We start from the raw sequence: 27,990 nt of genomic DNA on the forward strand, positions 1-27,990 counted from the left end.
CCGCCACAACACGTTAATTTGATTTAATTGAACCGGGATTTTCAAGGTTGACCACGGTTCTCTCTTGGTACCACTTCTAGCGACCGCTCAGATTAACATGGGTCAAAGCAGATAAAACAATATCGTCGAAGACGCTTTATCGTTGTTGTTGTAGCCAGCAGTTGTTTTCTCGACGCCACCACGTCGAGAGGCCTCGTTTTTGTGGACGCCCGTATTCAACCAATAGCGATGATGATGTATCATCCACTGTTTGTGTCTGTGATAGTTATTTTTACTTTTAAATTTAGTGTTGCTCGTAAGTAGCTTGTTTCTAAATAGTACTTACAACCTTTAACACCCTTCCGTTTTCTTCCGTTCATTCTTACTAATAATATTAATGAATTATTATATAATTATTTGTATGTAGTTTAATAAGACAGAATGAAACGTTTTATTAGGTTAAGGTCTACAATAATGCACGACATAATCTAGTATGTAAACACGATGTTAATAGACTGTTTTTATTACAATAGAATTATCATGAGTAATTTGATTTTTCCATTTAAAATCGCTCGTATTTTTATTCAGCTTTTTGGTAGTTAAACGGGATTCTTGTAGTTATTTTTCTGGGGATTTCCTTGAACTTTTTGGTCTTGAACTTTACGTTTTGTGTTATGCGCTAAAATAATTATTATATATTTGTGTTTGTAACATTATTTCTATCATAATCACCCCACCAAGTCATTTTATATGTTAATTATTATTAGTTAGTAAATAAAACAATATTAAAACACATTACTAACATTATTATTATTATAACATTGTATTTATAGGGATTGTAAATTAATTTTGACGGTGATTACTTCATCAATGTTTGGATTTATTGTGGTAAAGCCGTTAGGTTTCCATACTTGTCAAAAAATACCTAATAAATGTCTTTGGAGTTTAAAAATCAACAAACAAATGATAATCAGAAACAACTATGTCAGGAGATTAAATTATTCCAAGAAGATTTATGGATATTTCAACATGTAAGCTGACAATTGTTACATTGCCAATTTTGACGCTTTTTATCTCAATTCTGTGTCAGAGGCATCAATTGGAATCGATAATTGATCACTCAATAAATCTCAGATTTTTTACTGGAATTAAGAGAAATTATTGAGAAAAATTATTTCTTTGCACTTAGTTCTTACGGTTACTAAAAACTCTAAAACTTTAACATGAATCTAGTTAACAAATTATACCTGCGATATTGCAAACACTACGTCATTTATAGTAAATCCCCCAAATTTAACTCAGGGTTCTTAAACAAAAAGATTTCAAACAATGGAATGAATATTGTATTTTGAACCACCTTCATTCTTCGTCTATATATGTTATAGATGTTTTTGGTATTCATCTTCTCTTTTTGTGATAATGTTGTCAATCTAGTATTGTATTCGAAAGGTAATGATGATAATTTATTAAAATTTATTTTTAATAATCGTCTTATATTATTTGGTATCATAATGTTAATAAAATTCCTTCCATATTCATCATTCCTTGAATTTAGATTATATCTGTTTGTGTTTTTCAGGAACTATAACTATATATCACACCTGACACGTCGTGTTCATAACAAGATATCGGAAAATCCAATGTCTGTGAATGAATCGTTAAGTTTACCTAAATTCCTTGTCTAACTCTTTGAATTCGTCGAATAATCCGGCCCGATTCGTAAAAGCTGAGCCGAGTGACTACTGGAGTAATTGCATTTAAATTACTTCGTACTAACTTCCCATGCCATATCAGCTGGGATTTCTTTTAAACATGTATTTCCCTGTTTCGTCGTTTCCTTTGCGAAAGGTCACGGATCACTTGATTTTGCATGTAAATTCGTTTGTTTATTTTTAGTCTACTCATATAGTTTCATCATCATTTAAAATCATCTTTAGGACAATTATGTATTCTCTAGGTGGTACTTAATCATAAGGGACGATTAAGAAATGTGAAATATTTATAATATGTAAATCAGTGATTAATTATTTCCAGTAAAATCATGACAAGAATCATAAGATTTGCTGCTGTGCTAAAAAGGAAAATTGTCATTTACTGCATATAACTGACATTTGCGAAAGAATAATTAGATAAAAACTCATAACAGGAAGGTTAGTTTAGAATTAAGAGCAGTAGCTAAAATTTTGTTAGCATCATTACCTATCTTGCCTTAGAATATAATTTTCGCTATAGCGATAGTAGTATCGTGATTGCAGTGGTCTTGGAAATATTATCGAGAACTACTAAGTTCATCAGATAATTCTCAATATTAATTTTTAAACTGTTAAAGTTAACAAACACCAAATGAATAAAAAACGAAACTGCTGTCCTGGGATGAGGATCGAAGGTTCTCGTTACTTACATTATATTCGATATGTTTAGTACAATCTTAATTTACAAGTTAATTTGTTACTACTGTTCTGTTATACTGGCATTAATATACAAGCAAGGCGTGTACGGGATTAATACATCAGTATGTATTTCCCAAATTAGAATAAAACTAATCTACTTAACTTAAAGTTAAAAAACCCTTATTCACTAAACTAGTTCGTGTGGTTTGGTTCGCATCAATCTTCTGATTTCTTGCGTGTTGGCCAGTTTTAGGGCGAAATCTTGGATCACTTTGTGTATCCATTTAAGTCCGAGATCATTGTGCAATTACCTTTGGTTACGTAGCGATAAGCATTGGTAATTAATCGTGGAAATTTGTTTTCGGTGCGTTGGCTTACTAGTTGGTTTGATGCTTTAGTTTTTGCACTCCATAGGTCCAAATAGGCTTTATGATTGACTGATAAATCAATCTATTTGACTTTAGATAAAGTTGAGAGTATCTTCCGACTAACCAGTACAGTTGCTTGACTTTGAGTATAATTTGCTCTGCTTTTTGGCTAACATAATGTTTCCAATTTAATCTACCATCAATATGTATGCCGAGGTATTTAGCTTATTCTACTTGAGCAATCGGGCATCCATTGAGTGATATAATTAAGTTTTTATTATTTCGCCGCAATGCAAAATTAACATGAACAGATTTGATGCTAGTAAGTTGTATTTTCCAGTCTCTAGTCCATTAACAGATCTTGTTGATCGCTCCTTGTACTTTTTCTATAGCCTTAGACAGAGATACATCGTTTGCCATGATAATTGTGTCGCTGGAAAATGTTCTATAAGTGTTTCTTTTGTTGTCCGAAAATCCCAAATGCCATACTTTTCTGATAAGTTAATGAAAATAATGAAAAAGGCCTCTTATAATTAATTACCAGAGTCTTAATTAGATTTCAATTAAAATATTCGTTAATATATTCCACGAGTAAGAAAATTTTATTAATTGTAAAAATATTTATAGTATAGTTTATTCGAATATCTCTGTTTGATATTAATGGTAATTTAATTGTTATTAAATATTGGTAGACATTTATAACGATAATGAAATATTATGAAATTACTGATCTAATTTTACGGCAGTGAATAATTACAATTCTATTTGTTCGTAGAGTTGGCTTAACAAGAAAAAATCGCTGGTAAACCACAAATGGGATGCATATCCGTTTTAATTTAATTTATTTACTATTATATAGAACTGTGACGTTGTAAAATGGTAAATCATCATTTATGTGTAAAAAGTGCAATTTAAAATAACACTATAACAAATTGTTGTTGTGTTTTTAATGTAATTTATTTTATTATTATTATGTATATATATATATATATATATATATATATATATATATATATATATAAACGTCAACAATTTTCTTTGAACTAATGATGATAAATCTACATGTTCTGTGAATTTATATTTTGCAAACAGGCGAAACATTATCTCTAAATGTAAAAATATCTAGGCTTCATTATTTTTCCGCATTAATGGGTTTTATTAACATTTTTAATGTTTTAATGTTATTTCCAAAAATACAATATTTCTGAAAATTTTGCAGAACGGTTTTATGTTGTTTCATTTATATAATTTGGTTAAAAAGCAATTAGTAATATCTTTATGTTAATAACTTGGTGTCGATTCAGATTTAGAACTCGATATTATCGTAAAATTGAAATAAAGAGGATAAAAGCAAAAATCTAAGTAACTTATTAGCTGGTAAAATAAGGGGATTGATTCTTAGTAAAATTGTCGTTATAAGAGAAAAGGAAAAACAACATGGTTGCTAAATGAAATGGTATTTCGGCATTTTTCTGAATAAATGGCCGGGGAAGCATTTTTTTTTGTTTTTTTCATGTACCTTTATTAACTTTAAATTTATTCCTATATTGTAGATTTTAGACGGTAATCAAACACACATATGTCTTTTGGTCTAATAAACTTGACGCTTTCTAAACGCTAAAACTAATCCAAGTGATCATCCAAGACCGAGTGGGCAAGGACAGGGAAAATGACCTTCTGGAGTCTTCATTTTCGATGCAAATGAATGAGTAAATGAACACAATTCAGTTATTAAATTCGTTATAAAAAAGTTGTATTTAATATGGAGTAAAGATTCCTTGGAATAAGTGTATTAAAGATAAAGGAAATTATACTTGTTGGGCTTATTTAGTATCCTTGTATAATTGTGTTGCTTCGACAGCAAATTTTGGTTGCAAGACAGAATATTAAAACTTAAAAATTGATTTAAATACTAAAAATAACATTATTATAAAAAATAATATAATGACTAATAAGAATGACGCTTCAAATTTACAGGATAAACTGCATTTATATGTAGAATTTTATATGAATTATATGAATTCGTTATTTAATTTAAATAAATCCACTTTTCAAGTATTTCGTTTTGTGAGTAATTATTGAATGTTTCATATGTTCTTTAAAATACTTTATTTTTAAAGAACGAAGATTAAAATATAAACTGTTATATTGGTTACACTGATGTAGGATTGACAGCTCTGGTGAAAATAATGATAGTTAATTTTTATTATTTGAATATTTATTACAGATACGTCAGTGTGTTCTGATTTTTAAAATTAAACAATAGTTATCGTACAACAAATCAACTTTCTTGGTAGGTCTGACATATTTGGGGTGTTCTTCTTTCGACGTTCTTTTTAAAGTTTTAAGATTATTGTTGATAATGCTTTTATCAAAGTTATAGTGGTTACTTTAACTCTGATTCACGCTTCTAAAGAAGATTCACCAAATGAATAAATGCAGGAAATACCAAAGTATACATAAATGACTGACATGCTGTTGTAAATATTAATGGTACCTAGTAGTAAGAGAAGCATTTTCAATATCTAGGATCAGTATCACAGGAGAAGCTTGAGATATCCACGAATGTAGTAATAAGCCGAATCGATCAAGCTTTCAGTCCTTGGTAAGATGGTACATGTGGTAGACATATTATAATCAAACTAATATCCATCTCTCTCGAACGTTTAATGTACCAGTTCTTTTCTAATGGCTTCGAAACTTGGATAATGCTACTGCTTGATGTCAGCTGTTTTTCTCCGCGATTGTTTAAAAAAGAAATGATTTCATTAAGATTCTATTATCAGTACTTAGTTGAGGAATAAATCCAGAAACATCGATTACAAGGGTGTGCACATATTCATTGAATGAAGGGCGAACTTTATAAAGCTTTGTGATAACATCGATCTTCTGATCTGAAATATTATCCGAGGCCAGAAATGACTACCTGTGAACAGTAGCTCTTTTGCAATTTGAACACTTTATTATTAAGTACCATCTCAAATATTAAGTATTTTGAATTAGATATTTTCTGTGTTACGGTATCGGTTCGTCCTTTTTGTTGTTGTTTCATTAACTGAATTGTTATGTCATTAATAACCAATATGGTAATAAGAATATCTATTCTTATTATGGAGTTTTAAACTCAATTTTCATATTAACATAATTGTAATAGAATCATCATCATTATATAATGCATTATCATTATAATGTCACTTAAATATTTACTAATTGTTCAGTAAAATTTTCTGGTTAATTAATTAATTAATTTTTTTCTATGTATTTTATTACTATATTTTTATATTTTTCTGTGTATATCTAGTATTACTGTTATATTTCTCTATGAACATATGGAATTAAAAGCTCCTGCTGATAGAAGATTCAACGCACATGCAACAAGAGGTTGAAGCTCAGTTGGTAATTGCTCAAAAATCGTTTAAACAAAATGAAACACATTCAAAAGCTAGATCCCTGTCAGAGAAATGTTTTTGTTTATTTTTTGTACAAAATTCTGGAAAAGCTCAGTCACACCTATTTAAACATTCAGAACATCATTGATTATTATATTACCGTGAGAAGTGAGTCATGCAATTATATTAAGCATATAACCACAGAATATATGACGTGCATCTTCTTTGTGGTTAAACCTTACGCCGTGATATTTGCTACTATGTAGATAGTGATACGTACATGACAATAAAGCAAAATATAATAGTCATTGCAGTAATTACTATAAAATAAGTATTATTATTATCCATGATATTGCAGAAATATCTACCTGAATTATTATTATAGATTTTTAAAAAACCTCATATGTGAAGTATTAAGAAAACCTTCGGAGATAAATAATGGACTCTAAGGGTATTGATTATCAATTACACTTTTCAACAAAAAATTTAATTTGCATGTTTATTTTCACTTTATGATTTAATTTTAACCAATTTTGAAATAAGATAAACCAATAACCAAATAAACATTCTATATTTGTTCTAGTTATTGTGATATACTTTGTAAAATTGGAAATATGAATTACTTTTGCTAACGACATTTCTTCTGTTCTTTTTTATATACGTTTTTAATTCTTGAAAAAATACTGGATCTTTAAATCTATGTCCTTTAGTTTTGTTCTTGTCAAAAATCCTGATATCATTCTGCCTCAACCTTGACTCTAGCGTGACTCTCTCCCTTTTCTTGTGAAAAATCAATCTTCTCTATGTGGTACCTTCAAAATTGAAGTAGAGGACTTTTTTAGTTCTTCTTTTTCTGCACTGTTTCATTTTCTACATTCGATTCATACATTTGGAGTAAATACCAGATGGTGTAGTTCACTGTTCCTTTAAAAAAATATATTTCAGCTTGCTGTGCTTAAGCTGTAGTTACTTGGTTTAGTTTGAAATAAGAGCATTTTTATATTGGCTGTTTAAGATGGAATGAGGGAATCCGGTCAAGAATGAAGTAAAATGTGACGATATATTATCGTTTATTATAAATATTGTTTATTTTGCGAAATTGTCTTAGATTCTGATGTTAGAAAAAATACATGGGTTCAATGATTTATAAAGAAAGGTAGAACGATCAAGATTCATTATAACATCATTAAATATCACTTTATATTGGCCGTACTAATAAGCCTCTTCGTCGTTTTTCATCCCGAATTGGATATTTATTGCGAAAGAGTGTAAATTTGTAGTTTTCCTATCTCTTTGAAAGCGCATGGTTACTAAGTCGGAAAAAAGTGATACTTTTTGAGTTCTTCAAAGCTCGAACAAAAAGGCGTCAGCTAAATGATGAATTGTGAAATCGAAGTAACTATGGTGGATCATCAGCTATGAAGAAGTCACTAAGTATCAATGAAAGTACAATGAAAGAAAGTAATAGTAGATGATCACATAATATCGTCAGACAAAAAGATGAGTAAACATGTATGTAGCACTAGCAGCGCATTGCAGAATATTAGAGTCTCTATTTATCAATTGGATTTTATTTGAATTGGACCTACTTCAGTGGGCTTCGAACTTTTAACTTTGTAGACCATTCCAGAAGATATCCGTGGTTTTACACAATTTGAGTATTGACTGTTATATGCAACTGTTTCTTATCGGATTTTTCGGTATTACTTGTAGATAATAACTATAATCACAAACATAAAGTATATTCAGTTTCTGGGACTCGAACCCACAACATCTAATAGCTAATTTTATTAAGTAATGAACAAAAATTGTAGAACCGTATATGTGGTTAAAAAATTTAGCTAACTAAGAAAAACCGGAACATGAGACACCATGGCCGCCATGTTGAATAAATTGTTTAGAGAAAAACGAGTTTCTATGTTTTGAGTGGTCAGGTAGTCACTGTCCATCGTATATCTGTTCATTTGTTCGATTTGTTCTGATGCTTAGCTATCGAGCAACTAAAATAACAAAACAATATTTTTTTCTAGAATTTCGTCTTAAAAATTTAAAGATAACTAAGAATTATTTTGTTATAAATAGATATAAACAAGGAACTAACGAGGCCGCATCCAAAAACCATATTTAGAATATTTACGAGAGGATTATGTAATTCCAATGTAAATGATAAAAAAACAAATTTCTTGAATGATCATAAAAACTGTGGATTGATGAAGATAGTGGTGAATATGTTGCACTTGTATTAATATGCAGAAATAAAAACTATAAAAGAACAATAATGGCGGAAGACGAAGGTCAATACATAAATACAAAGCGTCGCTGCTAATTCTTCACCTAAATCATTCTTTAATGTTATTTACCGATATATCTACCAGGGTATTAAATAAGTTCCCAAAAAATTGGCGCTTATATTCTGTTGTGTGATTTTTGACGACAAAATCGTATTGAAGTCGAATAACAAGGTTCACATCACTTTTTCAGTCTCTTATTTTGTTTTAAAATTATGATGGTATTAGTATAATTCTAATAGAATCATTATCATTATTTAATGTATTATTATTAAGTGGCCATTCTAATTTTTACTAATTATCCCGAAACATTTTTTAGGGCTAATTTCTTTTTTTTTTAATGCATGAGTAAATCTAGTAGTAGTGTAATAGCAATACTTCTATCCGCAGATCAGTTAGTAGATACGCACTATTTTTTGAGTCCCTTATCTGTTCTTTTGCTTCAAAATTATGATGGTATATTTAATGAAGCTGTACTATAGCGCGTTGAAGCTGTACTTCATAAACAGTTGCAAAGCCTGAATTGATACCAAATAAGTCGAGATTCAGAAGGAATTGTCCAACATGAGCTAGTTGAACCGGGTCAAATCCTTAATCCTTTGAGAGGGTAGGGCAACTGATTATATTGTTGACTAGCGACCCGCCCCGGCTTCGCACGGGTGCAATGCTGATACTAAATTAAATACACTACCGAAAAAATATGAACGTTGTATATAAAAACATAGCGGCCCGCTCCGACTTTGCACGGGCATAAAATATATATGCCTATGTCACTCAATGAAAACATGATTAAAATTGATCCAGTATTTTTGGTTCATTCATTACTGCCCTTGGCCTGCACGCATTACATTTGGAGTAAAACAATTCCTCTTCCCATATACTTACTATGAAGATTTCCTGCTATCTTTGGAATATCTAAATTCATAAAATTTTTATTACATTACACATTTTTAAACGCAAATTTTAAATTATAATATCTCCGAAAATATTTGTTTAATTTACATGCTGTAAGGAACCATATTGATCTATATTAATTGCACACTGTATTTAAGGTACTTAATTCGATAAGGATTAATGCCGTATTGCTTAAAATAGCTTCGTAAATAAGCCCTTTTCTCACGTAAAAAGTAAACAATAAAAATGGTTAATGTGGGTTATCCCTAAAAGATAAACATATACCATCACGGACTTTTTTGTAGACCTTTTTATGGTGTACAATACTGTAGTACATTAATTTGATCTAACTCGTAGGGTTAGGCAGCGTTTTTGCTAATTGCTAAATAAGCCTAAAAATAGGTTAATTTACGACATCACGTTAGAAACCTCCAAAATTAGCAATGTTGCCTTAATATATTATGCATGTATTATACATATAAACCTTCCTCTTGAATCACTCTATCTATTGAAAAAAACCGCATCAAAATCCGTTGCATAGTTTTAAAGATTTAAGCGCACATAGGGATATAGGGACAGAAAAGGCGACTTTGTTTTATATTATGTAGTGAAGTACTACAAGGTGTCAAGAGAGAACCTCATACTGAGCATATTCGTGAGGGTTTTCAAGAATGGGATGCCTGACCCTAGATGGGTGTTGAACGTGTGGACTTCTTTCTATTGAAACACCTAGATGCAGATAAAATCAGGCTGATCGGATCACCATTTTACACAGGGTCGCCTTCTAGCTGTTCGGGAGTTGCTTTTTCTGCAGAGTAGTGGATATAGGAGGCTATACAGGTCATTGCTTTTGTAGGTGGCAATCTGAATTTGTGATGGCCACTGAAACCTACTGTCGAAATGGATATCGATCAATGAGACTTTCTGGAGCCAGGGGATACAGACTTTTTCGATATTAAGGTGGTACTGCGGAACTTACTCCGACGATGGAACAGTAAAACCTGAGTTGTACTCGGGTAAATCTGTACTTGCCGTAACTTGTACCACGCTATCACCTGGTTAAGTTGGGCTTGGAGTCTATTTCGGATGGCATCGGGACAATATTCGGTGGTGAAAAATGAGACAAAGAAGGCGATCTTCCACATATAAGGTCGTGACTAAGTTTTGGGCTTCGAAATCAATAGAGAGCGTGACAAGAGGGAATATTTATAGCGTGAACTTATAAAGTTATATACATAATAATAACATTATAAATACTATTTGACATTTGAATATTAAATTCATTTAAAAAAATATCAAAAGAACAATAATAGTTTAAAAGGGAATATACAGAAATGTCATTATTTAAAACATTAAATGTAACATAAGAAAATCATATTCCATTCGTCCAACATTAATGAAACATATAATACGAAAATACATGCAAAACTATTTTTTGAAAATCTAGTGACTTCACAGCCACCAAAACTAAGAACACTTAATTATTATCATCACATACACACTTAGCTCAGTTTCGCTTTAACCATTGTGTTACGTAGACGTCCAAATTTTATTATGGAGACGAGTTGAGTACAGTAATGCAATTCTGAGGCTGTGTGGTGAAATTGAATATTTTTCGTCTAAATTCATAATGAGGGATAAAGCCCATTTTCTTCTCAGTGGCCACGTCAATAAACTGAACAGTCAGTTTTGGGGAACATAGAATCCTCAATTAATTCATAAAAGATCATTGCATCCACTAAAACAATTGTATGGTGTGGTATTCATGCTGGAAACATCATTTGTCCCTATTTTTTTGAAAATGACCAAGATGTTGCAGTTACTGTTACTGTTAACCGTTACCAAGACATGATTCGAAATTTTCTTGTGCTTGAAAGGGAAGAACAAGGACTAGAAAACATGTAATTTCAGCAAGATGGGGCCACAGCATACACAACTCTTTCAACAATTTAAATATTGAATGACGTTTTTCCTTGAACATTAATTTCGCGAAGTGGCGATTTAGCATGGCCAGCCAGATCTTCTTTTCAATAGTTTATGTGAATAAGCCCCAAACGATTCAACATCTTAAAGATAATATTCGTCACGAAATTGAAGAAATTCAGCCTCAGATGTATGCAGTATATCATGAAAAATACATTAAAAAGAGCTGAAAGTTGCATAGCGAATCGCGGTCACCATTTAGCTGAAATAATTTTTTAATTACAAGGAAAACAATGTAAAGACCACATCAACTTTTTGTGAAAACGAAACTTACTTATTTTTCCTTTGAGCAAAGTTATAGGCAATCAAAATAGTAGCGGGACTTTTGCCGCACCTGTTATATTAGGTATTTTAATTAACTTATTAATTTCAATTAGGACTATTATCTTGGTTAAGCAAATCCCAAGTTTACCATTTTTCTCTTTTAAATCATTTACAAACAAATTTAACTAAATATACCTTATACAATTTCAAACCAATAAATCTAGTTCTCTTTTATAACTACGTCTCTTTGGTAATTCTGGAGCTCACGAGGTCTCCCCTTTAGCTTGCCCTTCTAATTCTTCTTCCTTTATGAATTAATCTCAGTTACACATATACGTAGTGACAAGGATTTTTTATGCTTCCATCGTACACCTCGGATCTTCGCTGTCCGTATCTTGTCTCCTGTCTCTGTAAATTCTTTTGGTCTCTAATAGTGTAGTAAAGCCTACTTCAGAAAAAGCTCGTGAAAATTCTGTTTTTAACCTAGAAATCTCAGAAGTTATACAGTGACAGAATTGTAATTTTACCAGAATAGATCATGGATCAAAATAGCATCATTACTTTGCACTTTCAGTTCTCGTTCAGTCACTTTTTGTCCAACCCATTGTAAATGCAATAGTTCAAAGACATATTTTTGATATTTAATTACGCGAAATATAAACATAATAATATCATCATTGACAGTTATTAAAAACTATTCTTTGTTTAATGTATTTTGTTATTAGATAACGACCAGTCCATCATGTGACGTAATTAATTTATAAATAATGTTAAACACGTTAGCCTTGTTTATTAAAGGATCGCCGGTTTGGAGATAATTCGGATCCTTACTGCTCGTTGTTTTTTGAACTCTTTTTACGACTAGCGAGTATTGGTTGTTCTCGCTCTAGCGCTGGGGATTACCAGTTTGTGCAGAATCCCCAACAAAATTCGAGCAAAGCAAAATTTCCCCACGTTAGACGTCACACGTACGTTCTTGGGCATGATATGTATCAATTGTTTTGTCGTTTATATATTTATATAGGTAATATCATAATGTGTAGTGTAGGTAATGCGATAAATTATATTTTATTGGGAAATACATCCATATTAATATATTATAATGTTTAAGTACTAAGTTTACTAGTATATTGATAAAACTATTCTAAGTACTTTCTGTCACTTTCTAATAATTTTTTACTATATGGCAATACTTTCTCGAAAGAACGATGTTGGTTTTCGCATGTCTTCAGCATTTCGAAACTGTGCTCAGCCAACGCCATGCTGCATTTGCTTATTCAGAATAAGTGCTAATCATAAAGCGCCATTTCTGGTGGGTACGCTGGGTAAGGTACCAATAGAGCTATAACAGTGTGTCCATAACTTTTGTAACATGAGATAGAGCACGCAAAATTCCTCATTCTTCAGACCTTTCATTCAGTAACACTTGGCCATGAATATTCCGCATTTATGTCAATGTGGATGACACATGCGATTGTCGTTTGTCGAAAACACTTGTTGAAACAGTTCGAAATTGTGTTTTCTGTCATTTCGTGTAAGTGGCCATTTTTTACTTCTTTTGGATCTTTTCCAATGGTCAGTACGTGTCTAGAAACACTTGATATCTAAACTGATAATCTGTTTGAAAGGGTTTTGAAGATTTTTGGTAGGTTTTTGTCTTCGTTTTTTCGTTCTCCAAGTTGTTCATCATCATTAACATCAAAACCACCACTTTCAAATGGTTGAAATAAAACCTGTTAATTGGGATATGGTGGAGCAGCATCAGTAGATGTTTCTAAATGTATTTGACGGACTTCACAGGCGAAAATGCAATTTTGACCAAATAACTCGATAATACTAAATTGAAAATGGTGCTTTTGACAAGAAATGTGAAAATCTTTGATACTAATTATTAGATTAGTCTGTTTTAATAGATGTATACATTGACACTTTCATTTTTACCAATGTATGTCGCTGTGCATCTCAGTACAAGTTATTTGGTTAAGAGAAATTATTGTTATTTGATATTTCATATATTTTTTATTTGTGATCTGTTGCTTCAATGACAAGAGGTTCCAGATCGACATTAAGACCAAGATCATTATTGGGATGGCATTTCTTAGTTATAATATATGTTTTCAAGAACGAAATACAGCTCAAATGAAGATATTACTTATAAATCGTTTTTTCTCGATTGATATCCAATTTTTTAAATAAACTAGCACTTCTTATCGATCATATACTTTAATAATTTTTAGTTTTATAATATTGTGATTTTGAGAATCCTGCGAAAAAAGGATTTAACAGAGAGAAGTAAGTCGGCATAGCTAAAGAAAATGAAATACGAATAATATTTATTCAATAAATGATAAAATTAGTACCGTTTTGTATCTTTAATGGCAGGTGTACTGATTGATTAACCTTATTTATCTTTGAAATACTTGATAATATTTACATTAAACATATTTGATTTATGCTGCTTTATCTCAAGTACATTTTATATGGTTTTATTTAATGTTTACAAAACAACAATCTGAAGCGATGAGGGCAAATTTATAAAATTATACATTCGATCAAAAAAGTATCAGGCACTAATGCTAATAAATAATAAAACTGTTGAAGAAGAAGGCGACCAGAGCCACATTAGGTGAATTTGGAAAATGTTTATATAGTGTTTGCTTTTTATAATGCCGAATAACGCTCAGATAATATTCCTTGTTGATGTCGCCTTGCTATCAACATCTCGGTGCTCCCAAATCTAAGCCCAAGGTCATGAGGATCATCAATTCTTGATACATTGTTGACATAATGTATTTTTTCAGATTTTCTTTTTCTAATATAATTTAGCTTTTACATCAATTAATGAAGATTCTTAAGCAACGTATTTGGAAACCAAAAGAATTGACTGATAACGCCATTTCGTATTGCTGTTTCATTACCTGCGAAGCAAAAAAGAAGAATTTCCTGTCGCATAAAGTTTTGGTGTGCATATGGTGGGACCAGCAAGGTAGAACGTATTATGAGCCGGACTAAGACCGAATGAAACTGTTACTGCAGATGTCTACCGATGTCGGCAGAACAAGTTGATGAATTCCCTGTAATTTATTGAAATTCTGAATTTTTAGCCATTAGTATAATATTTTATATTAAGGAAACTACTGTTGAAGGTTGTCAAGTTGTTTAGAAGTTGTTATCTTCAGGCAATTAATAATATTCTGGTCAATAAAAATAGTTTAAAGATGGCAGAATAAAACGAAGGAAACTGTCATGAGATACTGCAATCTATTTCTATTAAGAAAACACAAGAGTATGAGAAATACTTTTGAGCTTGTGGAGTAGAATATTGGGTGATAGTATTTTATAACTAAGTTATTTTAGAATAACGTTCCTTCCTTTATAATAATATATTTTGTAATGTTAGTAGAGCCACAACATAGATAAGATGAGGTCATATGAACGAAAAATAATACAATGAATGATCACATAGCATTTTTTGATGAAATTAAATGTTGTTAAAACAAATTCCTCAATGATTTTACGTAATGTATGTTAAGTACATTCTGGAAAATACAAAAAAGGCAATATTTCTGTGAGAGAATTACTAAAGCTTCGTGATTCTATTTCACAGAACAAAACATCAACATTTAAGAGTTGTTAGCAAAATATAGCTGACTACGAAACTATATTTAGCGAGATTTATTTGCAACTATTTCGGTTCATTATACCTGTACGTGTTTCAACTTACAACACTGACGTGTTTTATATTTAAAGATTTGATTGGATTTAGTTATCGACTACTATAATAGTAACTTGTTTTTATCATAAGTTTTTTTTTCATATGGATATTTTCAATTAATTAGCTAGCAAAGGGTACATATTTTTTCTAATAGTCCCAATGTTGTTTATTGTTAAACGTAGTTTATAATTGTACAATTTACTAAAACGGAATTGATGTTTCCTTTCTAATTATAGTTAGTTAACAATACTGTTACAATATATAAAAGTTTAAGTGAATTGAATGAAAAGGTGTTTAAAATTGATATAGTTTTTTTGAAAGGATATCTATCAAAATTGATGTGATACTATTAATATAGCAGAATCGAGGAGTAATCGTATGCAGCGTGAAAGTTCGTTGGGTAGATTTGTTTCATTTGCTTTGATTCGCCATGTTTTCAGCCACAGTTGTGTTTTTGAGTGTGTGGCAGTGAGGAGTAAAATAATAATTTGCTTTTAAGCTATTTGGGGCATAATATACTGTTTGTCTACCAGATAATTTCTCCCAAGGAAAACGATGTGTCATTTTTTGGTTTCTGCACATATATAATATATAATTTATATATATTATAATATAGTCACAAAAGCAAAAACAGAAAAATACTAAGTGTACTTTTACAAGCAAAGTTATAAAACAATTCGTCACACGAAGACGATTACATTGTCATTTGGATAGAGAGTAGAGAAATTATTTTCAAGGTCGCCTACAAAGATAATTATTTGCTCTATCAGTTGATGTTACTCTCATATTATCTATCATATTACATGCACAATCTTAAACCAAAACTAGAAAAGGTATGGTGTCTTAAGTTCTGACATCACAGCCATCATAAGATTAATAATGTGATTAATGTTTTAGTGGTCTACCACTTCTTCAACTCATCCAGGCAGTCAGTGATTTAAGTGTCTGTTTCTAACCACCATCTGCAGGATGAAGAAGACATATTTATAATAAAATTTCGAATAGAATAAATAATTATATAAAAAATTGGAGTTTTATTTAAAATAACTAATAACCTATATAAGAACCATTCAAACGAATTCACTAGAATTTAACATCATATTAAAATTATATCATTTAACTAGGAATGCTTTTCTTTGAGTTCATAAAATATTATGCTCAAGCAACAATACAAATAACAATATTTAACAATTATTTTCTTTTATTGCAGAAGTTGCCGATTATTGCCGGACCCCAAACAGAGAACAGGGAGAATGCATGGTGATAACCTCTTGTGAACCCTTGTATAATATACTTAAGGAAAGACCGATCAGCTCCTACAATGCTGACTTGTTGAGAAGGTCCCAGTGTGGTTTCGTCGGAACCTTACCTAAAGTTTGCTGTCCCCTCGGGACACAGCCAGTTCAGCCGTCGACGGAAGAACCGGAGTTTGTACCACCTGCTGAAGGTGCGTATGCTTTTATATATATCCATATATTATAGTTTCATAGCGTTATTTTTATGACATCTGTTATCATCTTCCTCGAAAAAATAAACATCATCAACTAATATTTTTTGAAAAGCAATGATATACACCATGAAAATGTATGCAACCAATAAAACAGGATTGGTGAACGTACATGGAAACAATTGGATTAATTAAAATCGATTACTTAATCTACCGTCATTACAAAGTATACAAGGATTATTTGAATTATATTATCACTATTATTATTATTTAACTATGGCTGAAAACGTAATATATTAGTCTGTGCGATAATTTCGACATGTATTATCTATTTGGCAACGGTTCAACTAAAAATTCGAATATTTTTTCGTCATTCGGGAGATCTCGGCCTACTACGAAGACCATGTACAGGAGATTGAGAAAGTAATATTAATATCTGCCATATCCACAATCATCTTGGAATATCGCAGTGTTTTATAGCAATATGATAGTCATAATAAGAACGTTATCCTGTGATGCGAAAATCATAATGGAGCCTCCACAATGCTTGACTGTTAACTGTAGGAAGCAGAGAGTATGGATCGCAGGTTTCTCTTGGGGTTCTATATATATAAAGCTGGCTTTTTCCTGTAAATAAAGTTAAAACAATTCATCGGACCATGCTACATGTGTCGACATTGTATGATAGTTTCACCGCTTTTTTTTCGCAGCTTAGCGTTGGCTTCGGTTATAAAGGGGTTTGAGATCGTAGCTCTCCCGTTAATATTAGCTTTGTGCGTGCTACGTTATACCGTTTTTATTGGAACAATATTACTCAATTGAGTGTTATGTTCTGCTGTCACTTATCCTTTATAATGTGTGTTAGTTTCTGTCAGTTAACTTTGGGTTTCGCCTACTATTCCTCTTCTTCGATGACTATTCCTCTACTATTCCTCTTTTACCATGTCTTAAGTATACTGTTGTTACAATGGATACTGTCGTTCGTGAAAGATTTTCTTTGAAATAACCAGTCAATTTTGATTAGTATTAAATAAGATTTCAATTGAAGAATCCCCGGCCTACCATAGTAAAACACATTTTTTTGGCAAGTTTTTTTTTATTCAACATAATTCCTTTCAAGGTGTGATACACTGATTATAGAGACCCTCCAACTTTTCGATACCATTGTTGTAGTACGATTTGTCCTTTGCTTCAAAATAGACCTCAGTTTCGGCGATCAGTTGTTTATTCGACGAAAGTTTTTTCTCAGCGAGCATTCTTTTGAGATCTTGGAACAGGATCTTCTTTGGATCTTTTGCCACCGTTTTTATTGATTTGTGACACGGTGCATTGTCTTGGTGAAGTAGCACTTTCTTTTTCTTCAAATGCGGCCGTTTTTCGGCGATTTCGTTTTTCAAACGGTCAAATAACGTCATGTAATAGTCGCTGTTGATGGTCCTTAGTAGATCCAAGGTAGTCATTGAAAATTATTCCATGCACTTCCGAAAATACAGACGCTATAATCTTGCCAGCAGACTGTTGCGTTTTCCCACGCTGCGGAATCCACTCGGATAACTGTCGATTGCACCTCGGAGTGAAATGATGGAGCGATGTTTCATCCATTGTAAGATATCGACGCAAAAACTCCGGTTTATTACGCTTGATCATCTTCAAACACTGCTCCGAATCATCAACCCGTTGTTGTTTTTGGTCAAAAGTGAGCTCGCGCGGCACCCACTTTGCACAGAGCTTTCTCATAGCCAAATATTCGTGAATGATGTACACGTTCAGGTGATATCTCTAGAGTATCTGCCGTTTCATTCAATATCAATTTACGGTCATTCAAAATCATTTGGTGGAATTTTTAAATGTTTTCGTCGGTAACAACTTCTTTTGGGCGTTCACTGCGTTCACCATCATTTCACCACGTCTAAACTTAGCATACCAATCCTTGATGGTTGATTTTCCTGGGACAAGTTTGACATCAAACCAAGTTTTTGCTTCAACTGTATTTTTTCCCTTCAAAAAGCAAAATTTAGCAACACTCGAAATTCCTTTTATCCATTTTTTCACATAAGTTGCTTCACTCAAAATGCTATAATTCACAAACTATTGATGCTGTCAAATTTATACACGCATCTTTTGAGGGTTAGGGCTACTTAAAAACATATGGATTTAATTCTAGTAACGCTATCTATGTGTCAGGCCGGGGACTTTTAAATTGACCTGTTATGTGCTCTTCGATACTAATTAAACACAAATTCGTCCTATATCATTAATAATCACTAATTAGAATTGATTAACGCCAGTTTAGTGAGAGTTTGTGTCATTTTTTTAAACTGGGATCTTGTATATATTTGCCTCCATAACATTCATTCTCCATTTTCGAATAGATTTAGAATTTTATTGTTGTTGTTGCAAACTGGTCTTAAACATTTGTGTATTTCATGTTTATAAAATATTGTTATTAATGTTATTATTCACTTTTGTAAACCGTAAAGATACAAACATATTTTGATATTATGGAAATAGAAGTGCACATAAGGAAAGTATAAATATTCATAAATCAACATTATTTAATAAAATAAATCATATGCTGGGAACATCTACACTGTAATTATCTTATTAGTTTACTTTTAGATAAATTAGTCACTTCCTTCGTACAATTATAACAAATCTGATATCATAAACAAACAGAGCATTCAAAGAATCGCATTTCATAAGAATATGAAAATCACCAGTGCATGTTTCAGATTTTCTGTTGATAATAGATATTAATTGCGTACGAGCTAATTTTTCCAATGTTATGGCGATTCTCAAAACATCGCTAAATGCGAATTTCCTCAAACGATTCCACTAGCATCCTGAATTTTTAATTAAATCAACATAAATATGTTTTCCCGCTATTCGTATGAACATGTATGTGAAAACAATTATTCTATTAAGTAATAAGTTTGAATAACAAGTAATTATCTGCGTGTTATTGAGTAACGATACATTGTCAAGGTTCTTATTTTTTAAAAAATTATTAAAGAATTAAAATAAATTTACGAACGAAACTTGAAGGTCTTGATATTGGCTATGTGGATTAAATATTGAGATATTATTTATTTTCGTTCCTTGCATTGAAGATACACACAACTCATGACTGAAAATGTCTCTTGACGTTAAAATAGTATCACTATTAAAACAGACATAGTGATTTTTAAATGCCACGTGTTAAAATGTCATTTCAAGTATTTTCAGTTGCATAGAGTAACAGAGGAAATCGGTATTTTGTATTTTATGACCGAAGATCGCGCCAAACGTTCACCATGATGTCAGTATGCAGTTAGCAAACTGTAAAGTCGGTCGTGAGATCATCGATAATATTTCTTTTCGTAATTATGAATTCTAAAGCATATAAATAAGAGGTCAATTGAAAAGTCCCCGGCCTACCATACGGCCTACCATTTTTGTAGTACGATTTGTTCTTTGCTTCAAAATAGGCCTCAGTTTCGGCCATCACCTCTTCATTCGACAAAAATTTCCTCTCAGTGAGCATTCTTTTGAGATCTGAGAACAGAAAATAGTAGCTGGGGGCCAGACCTGGAGAATACGGTGGATGAGGAAGCAATTCGAAGGCCAATACATGGATTTTTGCCATCGTTTTCACTGACTTGTGACATGGTGCATTGTCTTGGTGAAGCAGCACCTTCTTTTTCCTCAAATGCGGCCGTTTTTGTGCGATTTCGTCCTTGAAACGGTCCAATAACGCTATGTAATAGTCTCTGTTGAAGGTCCTTCCATTTTCAAGGCAGTCAATGAAAATTATTCCATGCGCATCCCAAAATACACGTGTCATAACCTTGCCATCCGACTGTTGCGTTTTCTCACGCTTTGGAGCGGGTTTATCGTGTGCAGTTCACTCGGATGACTGTCGATTGGACTTCGGATTGAAATGATGGAGCCATTTTTTATCCATTGTCACATATCGATGCAAAAACTGGCTTGATCATCTTCAAACACTGCTCCGAATCATCAACTCGTCGTTGTTTTCAGTCAAAAGCGAGCTTTCGCGGCACCCACTTTGCACAGAGCTTTCTCATACCCAAATACTCATATATATTATACATGTTCAGTTGATATCTTTAGAGTGTCTGCTACTTCATTCATTTTCAATTTACTGTTTCTCAGAATCATTTTGTGGATTTTTTAAATATTTTCTTCGGTAACAACCTCTTTTGGGCGTCCACTGTGTTCACCGTTTTTGGTGCTCATTTCACCAACTAATGATCCGACAGCTGTCAAATTTATACACGCTTCTTTTGAGGGTTAGGGCTAACTAAAAAACACATGGATTTAATTCTAGTAGCGCCATCTATGTGTCAGGCCGGGGACTTTTCAATTGATCCGTTAGTGTGTCGTCTTGTACAAAAGTGGCAGAAAGTATTGAAAGACTGAAAAAATATTGTTGAATCTATTAAGTGATTAAGAATAGATATATTCTTCCGATATTTTTTCCGAATACAGAAAATGCATCGAGAATGATATTCTATAATAATCCGATACATTTTCCAGATCAAAAATATTTTTTTGATTACTATACTTAAAGTATATTATTTTACATGATGATATATGGATATTTTTCGCCACTTCTAACCTCCCTATAGAATTGGCGACATTGAATGTTGCTGTAATTTTAAAATAAAAGTTTCTAGCAAATAACATTTATCCGACTTAAGATTCTAATACAAGATATCTGTCATGTCTTATCATATAGAGTCTTAAATCTGATAATTTTTTCATTACATAGTTGATCGCATCCTTTGTTGAGCTTACGAACCTATTTGTAGACACTTGTCTAATTCATTTATCTACATTTTTGGTTACTTCAACCCTAATAGCAATGTCAAAATTTAATGTCTAATAGCAATGTTTTCTTGATAAATTACAATAGTTTTAATAGCTCGTTAAAAAGAAGCGAGCTGAACTTTTAGGAGTTTAAAAAAATGAGATGATTGTTTGGACGATAATCTGAATGCTTTGGATTTATGAGATTGCACAAAGGAATCTAATGTGTTTCATGTGCTTTTAAATAAAAAAAATGTTACAATAATGTGTAAAATACATGTAAAAGCTATAAAATATTTTAGTTACCACATATAAAACAAACAAGTACAATACAATGAGACATACTGGTTAGTTTAAGTACTATCAAACCCTATATTCTATAATTCACTTCAAGTCTAATCTAGGTTGGAAGCGGATACCCAAGAGGAAGCCAACATAAAGACAAATTTGGTACTGGCTTATTAGATAAAACAAATAATCTGTAATAGTATTACATTTTATGGATATGACTAATTTCTCTGAGGCAAGTTTGTATTTTTAATATTACGTTTTTTTGTATGTTCTTAGGCGAATTTATTGAATCAAATCTCCTTCCACCTACCAATGTTTGTGGTACGGGGACGCAAGACAAGATTTATGGGGGACAAAAAGCCCAACTCGACGAATTCCCATGGATGGCATTAGTTGAATATTTAAAACGTGAGTAATTCTATGGAGTAAGAGGTAATAGAAAAGTTTCGCAATGTCCAATATCCAGATGGTACTGTGATCGTTATTGTATTAATTTGAATGATTAGATACGACGTATTACGTAATATACAACTAAAAGGCTGTTGATATGACAGGATCTAAGAATAAAATAAAGCAGATAACATAAAGATCTATACTAATATAATAAAGCCATCTTGAGGGAGTTCCAAAGTGTGGCATGATATATTTCCTCACCTCTATAAACTTTATTTTATCTTGGTCTAGAGAGCTACCCATAACAGATTATAAACAGAAATTTCACTTAACTTTTTTTTCTTTTATATATAGTTGTTGAGGCGTGTACATAAATTGAAAACTCTTTAAAAAATTGATGCTATAGTCTATTCAAAGTTTTTTTGTACATACGTCATCAAGATGTTTAATATAATGCCTGACGCAATTTGTAAATTCGTTTTAGAATCAGAGAATATTTTTCTTCTCATTTTATTTTAGTTAAAAAGAGACAATGCTGTCTGATTAGTTCGGACACGCAAAAGAATGAGCCTGTCAAAGTCGTCCGGTTGCCAGACTTACGCAAAATTTTTGTAAGCAATAGTGATAAGTGGTTATAACTCGAACCTATAAACTATTGTGGCTGTATAGTTAACTGTAGTTTTTGGATGTACTATTGTGTTAAAATAAATTATATTTGATAAAATTTTTGTTCAACTACTTTATTTAGATTACAATTTTGTTGTATGTCAAGGCCAAACTGAACTAAAATTCAGATATGATGCGGCAACATTCCGACGTTTTGACGTCACGAATTTTGATGACGCATGTATAAAGTAACTTTGAACAGACTTTACTTTAATAAGCATATTTTTAAAATACTATGCAATTTGACACTATTCGAATATTCATTGAGTCACATCTACCTTGATTGTCACATTCAACTACGTTTTGGGCTTTATACTTTGACCAATATTTTTACAATTATCGCCCATTTGTTGGTATCAAGATGAAAAAACAAGTTAACTTTCTAAAAAATAACAGTATATGTTTATAAATATACAAAAGCTCTATTTATATAATTGTTTACATATCAGGTAAAAACAATTTTGAGTCACACACCACACATGATAATAATCCAGATAATTTGGGATTTTTTACATGACTTATCTATTTTTCGAAGAGTACGAAAGGAAAAGGATGTCTCATTATTTTGCTTTCTGTACACTAGGTTACAATTCATGAAACGAGTATGCATCATAACGAACTAATTTTGATTATTATTTAATCACAAAAACGTAGAAAATGCTAAAAGCACTGTTCTTTACTTCTGAACGCAGAAAATAACGCCCAAAAGAAAAAAAAACACACCATAGAACCAATCAAAGGTCTTCACGGCTCTTAACATAGAAATTCAAACGTCAAATAAGTTCAAAGTAGTGATATCTAGATATTAGACGTCGCGAAACCTTTCTCCAAAATTTCCGATGAAGTTAAATTTTCTTTGCTGAAAAATCAAAGCTTCTGATCGGTTTTAGACTTTAGTAATTCGTAAATTACACCGAATAATAATCACTGGTAGAATCTGAAGCCGCGATTTTGCTATACTCACAGCTAGAAGATTACTTTTTGTAAGTCTTTCTGTAAAATATGTAAAAGAGTCAATATCATTTTACGCATTAAATAAAAATAATATTCATTAATCATTTGAGGTAAATTTTCTTTCAAGGGTCATTCTTTCAGATTTATCACAATCTCGAGTAATACTTGTAATAAGCATTCCACACCTTCTGATAGTAATTTTTCTTAGAAAATCAATTCAACGCAATACTAATCTATGAATGATTGTAGTGGAATTTGATGTTTTTATCAGTAAAAATCGTAATGAAAATAATTATTCGAATGCAATGTTAGTTATAGTATATCTTAATATTTTATCACGAAAAAAATAATGACCGTCATTTGTCTTTCTTGATAGTAATGATATATCTATATTTTTTTTTAGCTAATGGTCAAAAGGGTTTCTATTGTGGTGGAGTTTTAATTAATTCTAAATATATACTTACTGCCGCTCATTGTTTGAAAGGAAAAGATCTACCCAAGAATTGGCAAATGTAAGTATAATTATTTATATAGAGTATCGGACACATAATTTTTATTTATCTAAAAATTCCGTTCTGTTTGTACAACGTAGGGCAAAAGTCCCGCTACCATTGGTGCAATTTCCGCTGAGTGCCAATAATCTAACGATTATTTTCAATAAATATTGTCACTATTTCTGCTCGTTCTTGTGGCGTATATTTATCCGTAATTGAATTTGAACGTCTACACTATAAAATGGTTGAAGCGAAACTGAGCTAAACGTCACATAACCAAGATGGCGCGCAATCAAAATGGTAGCATTACTTTTGCCTTACCTAAGTGTTAAATCAAAATGGTAGCGGGACTTTTCCCCTACCTTATACAATGTCATAATTGAAGAAATCAAGTTCTATTTTTGTTATAAATAGTCGTATTTCCTTATTAATTTTTAAATTAGTTGTAATAACTTGTTAATCAATATTGATAACATAACAATTGAAATGTCCCCGGCCTTATAAATAGATGGCGCTACTAGAATTAAATCCATATGTTTTTTAGTTAGCCCTAACTCTCAAAAGATGCGTGTATAAATTTGACAGCTGTCGGATCATTAGTTTGTGAATTATATCATATTAAGACACTGCCCCAGGAAAGTCAACCATCAAGGATTGGTATTCTAAGTTTAGACGTTAAAATAACGACGAGTTGATTATTCGAAGCAGTGTTTGAAGATGATCAAGCGTAATAAACCGGAGTTTTTGCATCGATGTGTGACAATGGATGAAACATGGCTCCAGCATTTCACTGCGAAGTCAAATCGGCAGTCATCCGAGTGGACTGCACAAGTGCTGGCAAGGTTATGGCGTCTGTATTTTGTGAAGCGCATCGAATAATTTTTATTGACTACCTTGAAAAAGGAAGGACCATCAACAGCGACTATTACATAACGTTACTGGACCGTTTGAAGGACGAAATCGCCCAAAAACAGCCGCATTTGAAGAAAAAGAAAGTGCTGCTTCACCAAGACAATGCACCGTGTCAGAATTCAGTGAAAACGATGGCAAAAATCCATGAATTGGGCTTCGAATTGTTTCCTCATCCACCGTATTCTACAGATCTGGCAACCAGCGATTATTTTCTGTTCTTAGATCTCAAAAGAATGCTCGCTGGGAAGAAATTTTCGTCGAATGAAGAGGTGATCACCGAAACTGAGGCCTATTAAAAAAAATGGCATGGAAAAGTTGGAGGGTCGCTATTATCAGTGTATCACCCTTGAAGGGAATTATGTTGAACAGAAAAAACTAATTTTGCCAAAAAATATGTTTTACTATGGTAGGTCGGGAACTTTTCAATTAACCTGTTGTGTATCCTAGCGCGGTTTTCTGCTTTTGCACTGACACCGCAATACACCAACTCCAAACCTTTGGTCCTCTTGAGTTGTCTTATCAGATCCGTGTTGTAATAGAGCTGAAGTGCCTCGATATTGACGTAATAAAGAAATTTCTGTCGATGACTTTTAGTATATTTTTTAATGGTATCCATTTATAAGTTTCTATAGAGAGATCATTATTTTTGAGGGACTACAGGGCGTTAACAATACTCCTCAATACTTTGGCTTGTTAAAAAGTTATTTTATACAGAATGTTATTCCATGTCGACAGGGTTTTCTTCTAATTATCCAACATATTTTTGTAATCCAGTTATTTTTTCTTCTTCATATGCGCTTTCCAGTGTAGCTTAATTGATAATAAATCATATGATAACACTTGGATATTATTTAGACTGACAGAAAGATGTCGATCTCTTTATAATTAATTATGTTTGTTAGCATCATAAAATAAGCTCTCATACCTTGATATCCTAAGAGTCCAAGTGGTTCTATATAGGCAGAATACTATTTTTGGAAATTCAAGCATTTCAGTGAAAGTAATTTGAAAGAATTACACAATGGAATAGTATTAATATGGCCGTTGACAATAAATCTCCATTATGATCATTTATGATTTTTGCATTTCTTAATTCATCTAATTTCTTTTAGTGTCAGCGTAAGATTAGGAGAATATAACACAGATACAGATGTAGATTGCGTCGTTACAAAGAACAATCGGCAACTATGTGCTCCTCCAGCCGTTAATGTACCCGTAGAGGATCGCATAGCCCACGAAGAATACCAACCGCAAGATATCAATCAATATCACGATATTGCTCTTCTGCGTTTAGCAAGAGAAGTTAAATTTTCAGGTACGTAAATCTTATTATTGAATTAAATATAGGTAGGTATAAATAGGTAGCAGAAAATATGTTACAAGATTAACAAGGGCCAACAAGAAGGTTGAAATAAAAAATAATTGTATTTAGTGACATTGTTTCTTTCTCTTTTGTTGGTTGCTCTGGAGTGACAAGATACTTAGAAAAACTTTAATGTTAAATCATTGTTTTTTTTTAGATTACATCAGACCAATTTGTTTGCCAAGAGTACCTACTTTATTAAGTAAATCCTACGTGAACAAGAACCTGATTGTTGCCGGATGGGGTAAGACTGAAAATAGATCTGAGAGCAACATTAAATTGAAATTGGAGGTATGTATCTTAGTGATTAGTTATTATCACACCTTTCATTTGACAAACATGTCTGAATGATTGTAATTTGTGTCTTTGAATTTTTACTTCAATTGTCGCATCTTCATTTTTTCACGATCTAGGAGGAAAACATGTAGAATTTTATTTAAGCATCGCCTTTGAAAGACCTCAAGTTAGACTGTGTAACAATGTCCAAAGCTTGGAGTCATACAGATGTATTAGTAGGATAAGCGTTCGGAAAAGACGAATTTTAATATTGATTGTAATATTCCTCCTCTTCCAGATGAACCACATTTTGGCCTTTTCTTCATTACTTCCCAGGTCATATGATACGAACATTAACATTACGACCAAGGAGTTTGTAGCACTATATTGAGCGCACTATCTGTTTTCAACTTTTTGCACTATGATGCCTGAAGAAGTTTAATAATTTTTTGGGGAATATGTTGAACTTCCAAAGCTACTCAAAGGGAGGCTCGGTGTACGTAGTCGAAAGCAGAGCGAAAATTAATAAAAATAACAATTGCAAACTTTCCACATCTCGTATCTCTAGCACAAATCCTGTTTAGATACAATATGTCTATAATAAATATATTTTGCACAATAAAAGTGCTCCTTGTCAAGACCATATACTTATCAAAAAATACTCATATTTTGGATGATTCAGACATTTTTTTATAAATATATCCTAGCCACACCATATCTAATTTTCTTTTTGATTACAGGTCCCGGTTAAGAGTGACTCTGTTTGTACCAATACATATACAAGAGCCAGGGTCCAGCTAAATGGCGATTACCAGATATGTGCCGGAGGCCGAAGCGGTCAGGATTCCTGCCGAGGTGACAGCGGTGGTCCACTGATGACTTTAGACACGAGCGGTGGTTCTGAAATAAACTGGTATTCGATCGGTGTCGTCTCTTTCGGACCTTCACCATGCGGTATGGAGAACTGGCCGGGTGTATACACGAAAGTAGCAAACTACATGCCATGGATTGTACAGAAACTGAAGCCATAAGTTTTATTGATGTTAATTTTAGATAATGTGTAATAAAGAATGATTTTTATATTATAATCTTTGATATTTCGGAACCCTGTT

General features: G+C 32.1%; 1 protein-coding gene and 1 long non-coding RNA gene across 2 annotated transcripts; both read left to right on the plus strand.

Annotated features, from left to right (window-relative positions):
- Positions 1 to 25: 25 nt before the first annotated feature.
- Positions 26 to 27,958, plus strand: LOC143200842 (serine protease ea). Its single transcript, XM_076411581.1, has 7 exons — positions 26 to 295; positions 16,481 to 16,717; positions 22,097 to 22,228; positions 24,237 to 24,345; positions 26,352 to 26,554; positions 26,760 to 26,893; positions 27,619 to 27,958. The coding sequence occupies exons 1-7, from the start codon at positions 229 to 231 to the stop codon at positions 27,907 to 27,909; spliced, it is 1,173 nt and encodes a 390-aa protein (XP_076267696.1). The 5' UTR covers positions 26 to 228; the 3' UTR covers positions 27,910 to 27,958.
- LOC143200854 (uncharacterized) lies at positions 723 to 4,392 on the plus strand. Its single transcript, XR_013006829.1, has 2 exons — positions 723 to 1,010; positions 4,291 to 4,392. It is a non-coding gene; the product is annotated as an uncharacterized LOC143200854 (long non-coding RNA).
- Positions 27,959 to 27,990: the final 32 nt, after the last annotated feature.

This window comes from Rhynchophorus ferrugineus, unplaced genomic scaffold, assembly GCF_030347505.1.
Source record: "Rhynchophorus ferrugineus isolate W39M unplaced genomic scaffold, kcgeb_rfMv2 rfM8, whole genome shotgun sequence".
Lineage (NCBI taxonomy): Eukaryota > Metazoa > Arthropoda > Insecta > Coleoptera > Curculionidae > Rhynchophorus > Rhynchophorus ferrugineus.

Coding starts and splice junctions, on each gene's coding strand:
- LOC143200842 (XM_076411581.1), top strand. CDS start 229: ATGATGATGTATCATCCACTGTTTGTGTCTGTGATAGTTATTTTTACT. Junction 22,229..24,236: donor ATTAGTTGAATATTTAAAAC/GTGAGTAATTCT, acceptor ATTTTTTTTTAG/CTAATGGTCAAAAGGGTTTC. Junction 26,894..27,618: donor ACATTAAATTGAAATTGGAG/GTATGTATCTTA, acceptor TTTTGATTACAG/GTCCCGGTTAAGAGTGACTC.